This window comes from Limulus polyphemus, unplaced genomic scaffold, assembly GCF_000517525.1.
Source record: "Limulus polyphemus unplaced genomic scaffold, Limulus_polyphemus-2.1.2 Scaffold3017, whole genome shotgun sequence".
In the NCBI taxonomy this organism is placed as follows: domain Eukaryota; kingdom Metazoa; phylum Arthropoda; class Merostomata; order Xiphosura; family Limulidae; genus Limulus; species Limulus polyphemus.
This window is the reverse complement of record NW_013668627.1, coordinates 70,463-85,464: the sequence shown is the minus strand read 5'-3', so window position 1 is coordinate 85,464 and position 15,002 is coordinate 70,463. Positions and strand designations below refer to the sequence as shown.

General features: G+C 34.3%; 1 protein-coding gene across 1 annotated transcript in view; it reads right to left on the bottom strand.

The window, feature by feature from the left end:
* The window catches only part of LOC106468467 (sodium bicarbonate transporter-like protein 11), a 103,594-nt gene that overhangs the window by 48,814 nt on the left and 39,778 nt on the right, over positions 1-15,002 (bottom strand). Inside the window, exon 4 of the mRNA XM_022396800.1 lies at positions 3,518-3,718. Within this exon, the coding sequence (XP_022252508.1) occupies positions 3,518-3,718 (201 nt within the window). The remainder of the gene's footprint in view (positions 1-3,517; positions 3,719-15,002) is intronic.

Sequence of the window (15,002 nt, the reverse complement as noted above, 5' to 3'; positions counted from 1 at the left end):
AATAAAGACAACTGACTGGATCAACAGACAGTAATAGTTTAATAAAGACAACTGACAAGATCAACAGATACATTCTCGATAATAGTTTAATAAAGACAACTGACAAGATCAACAGACAGTAATAGTTTAATAAAGACAACTGACGGGATCAACAGATACATTCTCGGTAATAGTTTAATAAAGACAACTGACAGGTTCAACAGATACATTCTCGGTAATTTTAATCACTTTTCTTCAGCGAATCGTTCTTTTCTGTGAGACTGGTTTATACATACATTTTTCGCCAAACTAAAAAATTCCCAAAGTTATCACTTGATGCTGACACCATATTGTTATCGCTTGATGTTAATACCGCAATGTTATCGCTTAATGTTAATACCGTATTGTTATCGCTTGATGTTAATACCGTATTTTTATCGCTTGACGTTAACACTGTGTTATTATCGTATGATACTAACACCATATTGTTATCGCTTGATGTTAATGCCGTATTGTTATCGTTTGACGTTAACACTGTACTGTTATAGTTTAATGTTAACATCGCATTATTATCGTTTGACGTTAACAATGTTATTTTCTGTTTCATAATCCTAAATTTCGTAAGAGGTAAACATTTCATTTCTGCAGGGCCAATTGTATGAGAACCTAGAATTATACTATCAAGGGATTGAATTATAAATGATAATGGCGCAGATGATAACACGATGTAAAGTTTGGTTTAGATAGTGTTTCAACTCACACGTGTGTACATCTTTATAAGGAAGATGTTTTGATACTTCCAGACATGCAGAACTCGGGTTTTGTAGTGGTCGAGCGGGAAACATATTGGAGAACAAACCCAATGAGCTGAGGGATGCAGGACTTGGAAGTGTAATAACGCTTTCATCAGCTCTACCGGATCGATGTCATGGAAACGAGCTTTGTGTGTCTATAAGTGTGGAAAGCAACTTCGTGTAATTTATATTTTGTTTACAAGATTATTACTCACTTGGTTTACACCAGGTAACATGATATAGTTTCTTTTGAATGTCGCACAAAGCTACTCGAAAGCTATCTGCACTAGCCGTCCCTACTTTTAGCAGTGATAGTTTAGAGGGAAGGCAGCTAGTCAGCAACACTAAATCTTGGGCTACTCTTTTACCAACGAATAAAACATTCTTAAAACTTTAAATATTGCCGAAAAACTTTAAAATGTAATTAAGGAAGGCGCAAAACACAAAATAACCTCACTCAGTTTATAGCGATCCATGAATTCAAAACGTTACAATATCGGGGAAAGAAAAGAGCCCTCAATTTAGAACCACAGTTACGTGAAGTGGTGACTTTTAGTTGTTTCTGATTTTGTCTGCACAGTTGGTTCTATCATAACACAACTAATAGGCAAGTTAGACCACGTGATAAGGTGACTTTAGAAAGGCCACCTTTCGAATCTCATTTCATTTTTCTTTGCTCGTGCGTTAGGGCTGACTAGTGTCGGTTTCAAGTACAATGTACAAGTTCTTTTGATATTTTATTTCTTTGGCTCAACAATGATTCTTCAAAATAGTTTCACAAATGTAAAAAAATAAAATATAAATATATTACAAATGAACGAAACCTACAGACGTCTGCGGAGTTTTGTTGTTGTTGTTCGGAAAATCGATTATCCTGAATTCTTCCGGAAAAAAAAAATGCATTTATTTAAACCAATCAGTGCTTTCGTAAGATAGTGGACATAATAAATATTGCCCAATCAGAATTTCTAATACTTCAAAGTTCGGCTATTAACTTTACAAAACCTTAAGAAATGTATGTATCTTAATATTTAATCTTGCACTACAGATAAATCACGAATATATATATTATGCTAATATAAACAATGACACAGCAGCCCACGTGTCATATACCTAGGTTATTTACTTCCGTAAAGTTTGTTTGTTTGGAATTAAGCGCAAAGCTATAAGGCTATCGGTGCTCTGCCCCCCCAAGGGTATCGAAACCCGGTTTCTAGTGTTGGAAGTCCTAAGATATACCGCCGTGCCATTGGGGGCACTTCAGTAAGGAAGCACATGGTAATAATAATAAGTTGTCCAACTGAAGAAGACGGACCAAGTTCTGAGAAACATGTAGTACGTTCCACCGTAAATAAATCACTTCATTATATGATAAATCGTTGTTTGCCAACTTATAATACCTACGTTATATATATGCATACCGTACGTAGTTCACGTGTTTTATACCTACCTTATATAGTAGAGCATATGTTAATTAACTATTGTATCGCACTTTAAATATGTCATCCAAACTATTGCTCACAAAACTCTTACACGTTTACACTCAACAACGGGTATACTATTCTAAGGTGAGTGACATCTTTTCGGATGCTTCAGGATATACAAGAAAATTAGTCCTGGGTTCTTCTGATAAGATGGGAAAAGTAATGAAGCATAACACGCTTTTGTTTGTCTCGTGGCTTAAACTTTTACTTCTGGTTGAATATTTAATGCCCAGTGTTAAAATAAGGATTGCTGTTTCAGGACAAAGCCAGAAATATTCACTAGTTAATTAAACTATCAGAGATGATAATAAAATAATAAATTAAAATGGATAAATATCAGCAATAGATTTATTATTGACGTAATGAAAACGATAACAATTTATTTCATAGATATTTTGTTTTCTTGTAAGGTTAATAAAGAAGCATATATTAAAAATCGATGTTATGGATAACGTCAAATAAAAAATGATAACAAGGATTGCAACACCACTTTATAATTAAAATCAAGTAAACCATGATACTAATTTCCAGAGCAATGTTTAATTTAGATCACTATTAATTTCGTTTACATTGTTTCCGCGTTGTTTGTTTTAGCTTACCACATGATCAACTTCGTTTACATTGTTTCCACGTTGTTTGTTTTAGCTTACCGCATGATTAACTTCGTTCTCATTGTTTCCGCGTTGTTTGTTTTAGCTTACCGCATGATCAACTTCGTTTACGTTATTTCACGTTGTTTATTTTAGCTTACCTCATAATCAACTTCGTTTACATTGTTTCCGCGTTGTTTGTTTAGCTTACCTCATAATCAACTTCGTTTACATTGTTTCCGCGTTGTTTATTTTAGCTTACCGCAGCTTCAACTTCGTTTACGTTATTTCCACGTTGTTTATTTTAGCTTACCTCATAATCAACTTCGTTTACATTGTTTCCGCGTTGTTTATTTTAGCTTACCTCATAATCAACTTCGTTTACATTGTTTCCGCGTTGTTTATTTTAGCTTACCTCATAATCAACTTCGTTTACATAGTTTCAACGTTGTTTCTTTTAGCTTACCGCAGCTTCAACTTCGTTTACATTGTTTCCGCGTTGTTTATTTTAGCTTACCTCATAATCAACTTCGTTAATATTGTTTCAACGTTGTTTCTTTTAGCTTACCGCATGATCAACTTCGTTTACGTTATTTCCACGTTTTTTATTTTAGCTTACCTCATAATCAACTTCGTTGTCATTGTTTTCATGTTGTTTGTTTTCACGTACCTCATAATCAACTTCGTTTTCATTATTTCCAAGGCGTTTATTTGGACTACTCTGTTCAATTGCCAGATCCTGGGCATGTTTTAACAAGATACTGTTAAACTCATCTTCACTATGCACCTCTAGAAGACGTTGCCGGAAGTCCATGTCGGCAAATATGGTGGAGAATGTCCTTCCGGTCTCAAGAGCGTTCTTTGTTCCTTTCTGTGTGCAAAAAATGAAATAAAGCAGATTTTTTACAATAATATATATATATATTATGTAAGTTTTGCAGTATATTGTTTCTTACAAACAAATAGGTTCGTTCTAAGAAAATAATAATAAAACAAGCTATACCTAAATCAAGAGTTATGTTAACGTTAGTTTCAGTATCACGACATTGTTGAACCATCAACTAGTTTTACATAATCAAAATTCAAAAAATTAGTTTTTTTTTTTACTTTTCATGATGTTACTCTTCTAGAAGTATTTGTGTTTTTACAGAAAATTAGTTGTATTATTTTAGATATTCTGTTTCAATGTCTCTATCGTTCTCAAAAGTTAATAAATTAGTTGTATTATTTTAGATATTCTGTTTCAATGTCTCTATCGTTCTCAAAAGTTAATAGTGACGTTTTTCCAGAATATCTGAAATTCACACTTTTAAATAAACTTCCTTTTACGTTTATATTTCATCGAATATTTATAAATATTCATTTTACGTTTCATTTCGAATGGTACCTTCGTTGACTTAAACATACTTTGATAAATAAGAATTATCAGGATATTCAGATCTTTGATTTAAGAATATATGCCTTGTTATATTTCATACTTGTTCCATACAAATGGTTCTGAAATTAACTTTTACAATGAAATAAATATATTTTGTCTCATTTATGTTAATAGCCGCTACACGAGCCAGCCCGGCATCTTGATGTGGATCCAAAAAAAATAGTGCCAAACGTCTTCTTTCTGTCCAATGAAAACAACCCAAACCTTTTCGAGGTATAGGTTACTGGGTTAGACACGTGACCTTACCCGTGATCATGAGAACCAACATGGAGAAGTTAACTTGTAAATGTAAAGTAAAACAATGTAACATGCTTGAAATGTTCTAGATGTGGTTGTGAATGTGATGGTTTAAGTGTAGTGATTTAGCTAAACAGTGGATCCAGGTTGGATGAGGGGAGAACTTATTTGAAGATATCTCAATTGATTTGACATACCAGTTGAATCAGAGATTCGATAATTAATTACTGGACTGACAACGATACATAAAAAAATAGTATACAATAGTATCGTTATCTCCAAAAATGGGAATTGAATAATATACAAGAAATCATTTGTTTCAATATTTTGTGAAACTAACAGCACAGTAAAGACCAAAGATGTAATGTTGAAGTTGAAGCAGATGTACGATACAAGATTATTCTCTGGCGATTCTTAAATTAAATAATATCATTTCTACAATGAAAAGTAAATATAATAAGGATGGTATAGATTTCATCATGTCATATTTTCATCATTTTTTTTTTCTGTTTTACAAGCTGTGCTGAGCTTCATTGATTGAGACCTATCGAAATAACCCTAAATCACTGGTTTCCGGAATGAGTCCCCCTGTTGAATAACCTAGGATCACTACTGAAAAAACTGTGAACGGTTAATAATGCCAGAATTTCCTTCTGGGTTAATCCTTTCACTGCATAAATAAAATATGTATCTATTATAATAATACTCAGATTTTGTCTGTCTTGAAAATGCGTGCGCGCCTTACTATCTAAATGCGCATGTAAAAGGCGAATGTAAATATACTTTAGTATATTTTTTGTACAACAACATATCATCAAAGTTTTTAAAGAGATCTAGCGTTAGGTCGTAGAATAACAATATATATTTATTTATTGATTGTATATTAAATACGGTGAAGTTTAGCCCTAACTAAACTTAAACAGAAAAGGGCACACAAGTTACAGAGTTAATTTATCTCTTTATCGAATATAGGCGGCACTTAATAAAGGTTTAACTAACGTTACGCCTATGACAAGTTGACTTATAGGTTTCGCTGTTTGCGATTAGAATTCTTTTGTATTATTCTAGAAATTCCGTACTTAAATTAAAGAAGTACTGATGTAACAACGATACTAATTTGGCCGCAAATATTTGCGGGTCTTTGTTAGTATATGAATCAATTGCTCAAACTTATATGAACGTTTTATTTTCACCCCCCCCCCCAAAAAAAAAACAACACACACAGAGATTTATTGCTAATGATCTCTTACTTTTATTCGTTTCACTTTGGCATAGTGTAACAATTTTACAGGTTTGAGCTGCTTATTGCTGACATAGTAAATGGTGTCCATGTTCGTGGTAGTTTCCTCTATGTCTTCCTTATTTGTAAATAATGTTTTAACGATAAAATCAAATAGTGTTTCTCTATTAAAATTGTACTCCAACATTTTAAGAATTACAGAATTTTCACTGCATTTGAGTCAGTCCAGTTTTAAAACATTTCATAGATATCATCACCGTTTTGTTCAGTCAGTTGTTTTTGTTTTCTTTATACAGTTGATGTCGCAGCATTTAAACTGTTTCAATTTTATATTAATTTAGTAACTAGGACACACTTGCCTAGTTGATCAGTAGCAGTGAACATCATGGAAGGATCGTGCACATGACAGATTCCCCTAATCCTGCTTGACTTCCATTTTGATTGAAGACTTAGCACACAGGATCACATACTAAAGGTTCAATGAATTTAATAAACGATCCAAAATTCGAGCGTTTTTTAATAGTTGATCATCCTTCTTTAGGAGGAGTAAAATTGTCAACTATGTGAAAGCGCTTGAGTTATGGGTCTTTTTTGAAATTCATTGAACCTTGCACTCCAATAACACAAACCTTGTGATCTGAACAACCAATCAACATACAAGTCGCAAACTCAGTGAACACTGCGATTTCAATATTTTTGTGGTCGGTTTCGATTTTTTTTAAATTTAAAGGGAACACGTTCTAGAGTGCTAAACATTACAAAATGTTATTATATTAATGAAACCACAACTTAATCTACTAGTTTCCCATCAACAGCGTTACAGCTTCTTCGTTACTGTTATTCCTCTCGTAAAACAGTCATGTCCACTGATGGTACTATCGTTTTTCCAGTTAATAGTACCACATTATAGCCCACTAACGGTGCTGCTATTTGCTTGGTGTTTTGTATAGATAACTGAACGTTTCCTGACAGAGCCACTACATGTTTGTGGATAAAGTACTTCATCATACTTCCAACAAATCAGAGCCGGCTGATTACGTCACAGACGATGTGCTAACAATAAAGAATATACAGTGTTTATTCTCGCTCACCACAAAACATTTCCTGTATGTAATGCCACATCTTATTTGAAATGAAAATCTAGAATATCTTAAATTCTAGTCCTGAAATGTTACCACCTTTTTCCTTTGAAAGGATACTTACGTTTCCTTTATTTAATCTTTGAATGTAAGTCAATATCAAATCCTGTTCTTTTAAAATGTACGTATGATATGAAATAAAACACTTCTACCTTCATATAAAACTTTATCAGATCACAAATACCAACAGTGAAGAACATTCTTTCAAAAGAATAAACATCACTTTACCTAGAGAGCAGCTGAAAAGAAAGTGTTAAAATGACAGAAAAAAAAAACAGTCAAGGGTGTACTAGGAATCGTTCTGAATGTTTTGGGAAACTCTGAAAATAGTTTTATTTCTACTACAAGACACATAAAAGTTTGTTTAAAATACCTTCTTTTCGAATCAACTTTTCATCAAAAACTTGTAGTCTATCGAAATATTTTAAAATTGTTGCAAATAATTTTTCACATTATTATTTAGCAAATCTTTTGTTCATCTTCTGATTCATTTCCAACTTACTCAGCCTTTATTAATTCTTCGCGAAAGTATTTCCAAGAAAATGTTAAATACATTGAATAACAACATCCTTCTTCCTTTATCTCCATGGAAATGTTTCCTAGAAAATAACAAACGACATTCGTTTTACGATTTTCGGGGGAAATATTTTTTAAAAAATGTTAAAAATACCGAATAACATTAGCCTTACTATAAGTTCGCGGAAGCGTTTCCTGGTTTGGTTTGTCGTGAATTTCGGGCAAAGCTACGCGAGGGCTATCTGCGGTAGCCGTCCCTAATTTAGCAGTGAAAGACTAGAGGGAAGGCAACTAGTCATCACCACCCAACGCCAACCCTTGGGCTACTCTTTCACCAACGAATAATGGGATTGATCGTAAATTTATAACGCCCTAACAGCTGAAAGGGCGAGTATGTTTGGTGGGCTGGGGATTCGAACCCGCGACCCTCAGATTGCGAGTCGAGCTCCTAAGCCACCTGGCCATGCCGGGCCGCGTTTCCTAGAAAGTTTTAATAACAATGAGAAACTGCATTCTCTTCACTACACCTTCGCAGAAAAGTTTCCTAGAAAATCTTATTTCCTTGAAAGTATGGTAAAACGAATATCGTTTTTCGGTATTTTTAAGATTTTCTAGGAAACTTTTCCTTGAAAGTATGGTAAAACGAATATTGTTTTTCGGTATTTTTGTCTATCTGTATTACCGTCTTACCCATCTGTTTACTATCTTTCTGTATACTAATCTTACCCATCTGTCTACTATCTAGCTGTATACCAACCTTATTAATTTATCTACTGTATGACTATATACCTGTCTTACCCATCTGTCTATCTTTATGTAAACTAATCTTACCCATCTGTCTACTGTCTCTCTGTATACCAACCTTACTAATCTAGCTACTATCCATCTGTTTCTGTATGCTAATCTTACCCATCGGTCCAATGTCTGTCTATATATCAGTCTTATCCATCTGTTTACTGTCTTTCTGTATACCAATCTTACCCATCTGTCTACTGTCTTTCTGTATCCTGATTTGACCCATCTGTCTACTGTCTTTATGAACATTTAATCCACCGATACAGTGTGCAATTGAACACACCATCTTTGATTTTATCAACTCTGAATTATAGAACAGGAACTTAAGTTATAATAAACAGTGAAAACATTTTCCTCCAGGAATGTTCGACTTGTCTATAAGAGATATTTTTATTGTCCGTAGCTTGAGCCTTTTTCATCTTGAAATTGCGTGAATCGATAGTAACTTTTTTCAACAATGAAACAAAGTGACTATCACGACACATACCACTCAAACAAATGTTTTTCAGCATTTGTAATATTTTATAGGAGACACTTCCGCAAAGGTATAGTAAAATTTTGTTTTTCTTTTGCATTTTCTAGGAAATGTTGTTTATATTCTGGAATTCAGATACTTGTTTTATATATATATAACGAGCATTACATAACAGGGTTTTAAACCTCATCGTAAGGGTTACTATTTTTCACTCTAACATGAATTCAATGTATGTGAAAACATCACTAAAATAAATAGGAACAGATGGAGTAGGATTATTAGAAAAAATGTGTATTTGACATATCAGCCAAACGTCTTTTTCTGTTTATATATGTGGTCGTTATCTCATAAGAGTACGAAAATAATTAAGTTGGAAAGTTATATGATAACAGTCTAACTGTCCGTGCATTTGTTTATCAGACGAGCTGTTTGTCTAAACTATCTAACTGTTTTTTACCAGGGTTTTAATACAACTAGTTATCTATTTATTTGTCTGTCTACCAGTCTTACCCATCTGTTTACTGTCTGTCTGTATACCAGTTTTACCCGTCTGTCTATCTACTAATCTTACCCACCTGTCTACTTAAACACAGCCACACTAGATAAAAATAAATCAACAACCCCACAGAACAATGACACATAAAACAAAATCTGTGGACGTTGAGGAGCCAAAGAAGAACCCATGACAATAATTTGTCACCAAAGCTAGAAGGACAACGTGAGAAAAAATATAGCAGCTTTCTATGAAAGAAACATAATAATTTCCCGATGTCACTTGAAAGAAACAGATTATTAAACAAAAGGAGAAGAAGGACAGAGATAATGCACATCTTTCGGCTAAAGAGGAGAGAGAGAGAGAGAGCAAAAAATAACGATAAATATAAACAGATTATATTTACAGAATGAGAAATATAAACGCTGATGATGTAAGAATATAAATGGCTTTCCACACACGCCGATTTACGTCGTGTCGTCCGAAGTGGCGTCATGTGCACATCAACCACCAATGATGTGGGAGCTCCAACTGTGTTAGTAATGCCTTCTTTTTTCAGCTTTCTACTTTTATAGGATAAGAAACATTCTTGCACTTTACAGTCTGACAATAGAAGCAAGAATCTATAATCATTAGGTTTAGAGAACTTGTTCTTAGATTCTGGAAATTACGAAAAATAATTAAACTAAAAAGAAAACTAGCGACTAGTTTCACGTAAAGAGATCACTGCTTGGAATGTCTTGGGTGTTTACACGAGATAACTACATACATTCACTACCCTGAAAATCCGTGATATAGTAACTACAGCTCGCGATAAGAGTTAAACTCCTATACTGAGGAGTCATTAAACGATTTGCGAATATGATGAATTAAATTCACATATTGAGGAGTCATTAAATAATTTACAAATATGATGAATTAAACTCCTATATTGAGGAGTCATTAAACGAGTTATGCGCGCCATAAAAGTTAAACTCATATATTTAAAAGTTAATAAACAATTTATGCACAATATGAATTAAACTTATATATTCAGGAGTTATTAAACGATATGCACACGCGATAATAGTTAAACTCGTGTATTCAGGAGTCATTAAGACTGTTGATGAAATTACGGGTGTAAAAAGTTAAATAAATTTTTAGAGTATTTTTTTAAATACAAAACAGCCGAAAAACAAGAACACTACTAAAATTATGATGATGCTAAGTTGATTGAAGAAGAGATGTGGTTCAGGAAAAACTAAAGAACTGAATCAGACTTAACCAGGAAAAACTAAAGAACTGAATCAGACTTAATCAGGAAAATCGGTAAACGACAACAAAAAAACTAACTGAAAAAATTCTTTGATGAGAAAAATATAAGAACATTGGTTTAGATATATTCAGCCATAACTATTCGAAACAAGGGATCTTGAAGAAATTCTTGCAATATTAAAAAGTGAAAATACAAATTAAGTAACATCAAGAAATGTAAATATATTCAATATATCATTACATTCAATATTAACACTATTAATAATCTAAAAGGCAATACATCAATACATTGTGGAAAGCGCTAGTTGTGATCTAAGGCTCTTTGTGACACAGCAATAATAAAAGATTCTATGTAACACAAGCTGTAACACTAGTTGTGATTCAAGATTCAATGTAACACTAGCTGTAATTAAAGACCACGTATCACTAGTTGTGATTCAAGATTCAATGTAACACTAGCTGTAATTAAAGACCACGTATCACTAGTTGTGATTCAAGATTCAATCTAACGCTAGCTGTAATTAAAGACCACGTATCACTAGTTGTGATTCAAGATTCAATGTAACACTAGCTGTAATTAAAGACCACGTATCACTAGTTGTGATTCAAGATTCAATGTAACACTAGCTGTAATTAAAGACCACATGTCACTAGTTGTGATTCAATACTATGAATCACTAATAATAATTTAAGTTTCAAAGTAACGTCAGCAAAAATTCAAGATTCCGTGAAATGCTAAGTGTAGTTCAATATTCTATGTAACGCTAGTTGTAATTCAAGATTCTATGCAACGCTGGTTGTAATTCAAGATTCTGTGTAACGTTAGTTTTAATCCAAGATTCCATATGTTACTGGATTACGTGTAATCTCTATAGTATTAACCTAAGATTTCAAACATTACTGGATTACGTGTAATATCTACAGAGAGGTGTGTATAATCCAGATAACTAATTAAAAATGAGTCCAGTTTAGACCTTTAACGCTCTTCTTCTATCATCGATGGTGTTTTATATATGTTTGAACTATTGTTAGCATAGTTTCCACTGAAGGAGGATTTTGAGCAATACACTGAAGCCACTGTTGTTTAATGTCCACCAACCATCAAGGGAGAACCACTTTCGAGGGTCTGTTTGTGCATTTCAAAAGTACAGACGTTGGAGATGGAAGATGTTTGATAGTGATATAACTCGAATTCCTGATTGAACTTTAATCTTGCGGAAGAACTAACATTTTGTTTGTTTTGAATTTCTCGCAAAGCTAGCCGTCCCTAATTTAGCAGTGTAAGACTAGAGGGAAGGCAGCTAGTCATCACCACCCACCGCCAACTCTTGGGCTATTCTTTTGCCAACGAATAGTGGGATTGACAGTCACTTTATATCGCCTCCACGGCTGAATGGGCGAGCATGTTTGGTGTAACGGGGATTCGAACCGGCGACCCTCAGATTGCCAGTCGAGCGGCCTAACCACCTGGCCATGCCGGGGCACTAACATTTTGATTTGGACGTGTGGCTAGATGCCTTGTCTTGATGAAGTCATATTTGGCATCCTGTCTGTATATAGATGGCATCTCCTTTCGGCATAGTGATGTTAACACATTATTCTGTGACATGCAGAGTTCACTTTGTTGTTGTTTTTATTTGTTTATCCGATTTTCAAAGTTATCATTATAGTTGTAATATGCAATTATAATAGGTTCCCCGGGAAACATTTTGTGTCACCTTTTTAAATGTCGTATCTCCATGGAGACTGAAAAAGTTGCCCGAAATTTTGACTCTTCAGTAGACAAATGATGATATAATTAGATTTGTCAAAGACCGTTCGTACAGCTTTCGACTGCTGGTCTTTTCTTGGGCTATGTGTTTTGAAAGAAACTTGTGAACATGGCTCTTGTGTCACTTTTATTTGGCCTAAATCCGCGTTAATTATCTTGCTTAGAGTTCCAAAAGATGTTCCCACTTTATATGTAGTGAACTTCTGTGTTTTTGAGTGACTTTTGGTTGCAATTAATTTCACTCTGGTGCGCGAATGGTAGCCACTTGGAGTAGTTTGTGATTTTACGCCTTCTCTTACTATCCCTATACGATTCAATACTATAGAAACTATAATATTTCGTACTTTGCATGATTAGTCAAGGAATAGGAGAACTTTGCGTCAGAGAACTCTATGGTGTAGCCCTCCCAGAAATAGTCACTTTTAGATGCCACCTTCTCTTGCTGGGCCCGGCATGGCCAGGTGGCTAGGACGCTCGACTCCCAATCTGCGGGTCGCGGGTTCGCTTCCCAGTTCCACCAAACATGCTCGCCCTTTCAGCCGTGGGGGCGTTATAATGTGACGGTCAATCCCACTATTCGTTGGTAAAAGAGTAGCCCAAGAGTTGGCGGTGGGTGGTGATGACTAGCTGCCTTCCCTCTAGTCTTACACTGCTAAATTAGGGACGGCTAGCGCAGATAGCCCTCGTGTAGCTTTGCGCGAAATTCAAAACAAACAAACACCTTCTCTTGCAAATCACTACACTTCAATTGAATTACGACAAAGGGGCAAGGACATTTAATTTCGTTCTCACAGGCTATGGGGATAGTCAAACACAAGGTGATTGGATAAGTAAATTGTTACCAGAGAGTATGGGCAACCATTTTCGATAGTGTTGCAAGACTTAGTAGAACTCTATAAATCTCTATCACTGTTATTAACTTCATTTTTCAAAAGGTACATAAGATATTTCAAACAGAGCGACACCCTCTGCGAATAGTAGGCTAAGTGACTAGGTCGGCGACCTCAAGGTTCAGCCTTGGTCATCCTTATTTTAAGACTGGTAAGCAGAGAGAAATGGGATAATTTATCAATAGCATCCTCTACCTACACATCTACTCTATCCGAGTAACGGGATTGACTGTCACTTTTATAATGCGACACAGCTGGAAATAAAGAGGATGTCCAGTGAAAATTACGGGACGGAGCCTTGGACCTGCAAATTCTCAGTTCGGCTCACTAAATCAGGCCACGTTCAGCACCCATTTTACCAATGTATCGAGGATGTTTTTTCTTGATATTAAATAATACTTTTTCTTTGAACGTGCTCGTAATCCTGACACACTGATTATTCTCTCGTCACAATAGACAACTAATGTATAGTATCATTCTTGTCTTAATTTCAATTTCTTAACAAGTATAAGTTTGGAAGCTCAAGACAGGTATATACTAGAGTAGTTTAAACAAAGTTTATGCAACCTAACGTAATACTCACTCAGACAACCAGAATAAAGGAGCAAAATGAAATACTTCACTTAGACACTTATAAAAACAAGAGGAAAATGAAATACCTACATAGACAGTTATAAAAACAAGAGGAAAATGAAGTACCCTACACAGACACTCATAAAAACAGGAGAAAAATGCAGCACCTACATAGACAATTATAAAAACAGGAGGAAAATGAGGTACCCTACACAGACACTCATAAAAACCGGATCAAAATAAGGTGCCCTACACAGACACTAATAAAAACAGGAGCAAGCATGTTTTATTAAAGTTCAGAATGTAAACCAAACAGTTATTCGTGATTTCAAAAAAAAATGAGATCTGTTCTCTACTCAGCAATTAATTCTTTGCTAAATGAATCTGATATTCGCACTAAAATATGAAGAATAAATCTGAATTAGTATTGTCACCTTACTTTTGTTGAAGGGTGTATTGAATGTTTTCATATCATCTGTAATAAGCAAGGCTTGTAAATTCCACCTGCTGTTTTCTATGCTTATTTTGTCAGTTTGAAAACATTCCTAGATTTTGAGGTAATGCTTTGTAAACAGATTGATAACCAGATTATGCTTTATTTACTACGTTTGTAGAACAAGATGAAGACTGGACAAAGCACGTGGACTTTAGGATGGCGATCTTCTTGAGGGTTGATACCTATCGCCAGAATAAACTTTAAACCGTATATACATTTGTATGTCGACATTGTTCGAGACTACAACAAAGAAAAACAAAGTTAGTTCATGATCGAAATAGTGTACAGATGACACGAAATTGGAAAACTAACTTTATAACTAAAATCTCCGAATCTAAATGCTTCTCATTTTCTTCTTCTTCTTAACACTTCCAGTTTCTTTAACTGTTAGATGGAGCTTCGTATAAAATAGACGAGAGTAAGCAGTGTGTAGGTTTTTAGGCCTTTTTTATAGGAACTGTGTTGATTTAACTTGTGTATATACTTACCTCAATGGTAAATAAGTTGTACTTGTTGATGATGATGTTTGGGGATTTATTTTTAGTTTGTCAATTTTAACTCAATATACATATATATTGTAACCAGACCACTTCTCGCCAAGAATGAAAACAACAACAACAAACAACAAAAAAAACAACAAACGTGTAATGAGAGAGACTTCCAAATTTCTAACATACACATTTATCGTGTCAATATGTACACTGAGTGGTCACAAGTAAATAGACACCTAATTTTTCATCATTTAACTGATTTATGCTAACTAATTTGTGTTAACAGAGCACTATATAAATGAAAATGGTTCGCACACTAATTATCTTGTGCTACAACATGCCTAGAA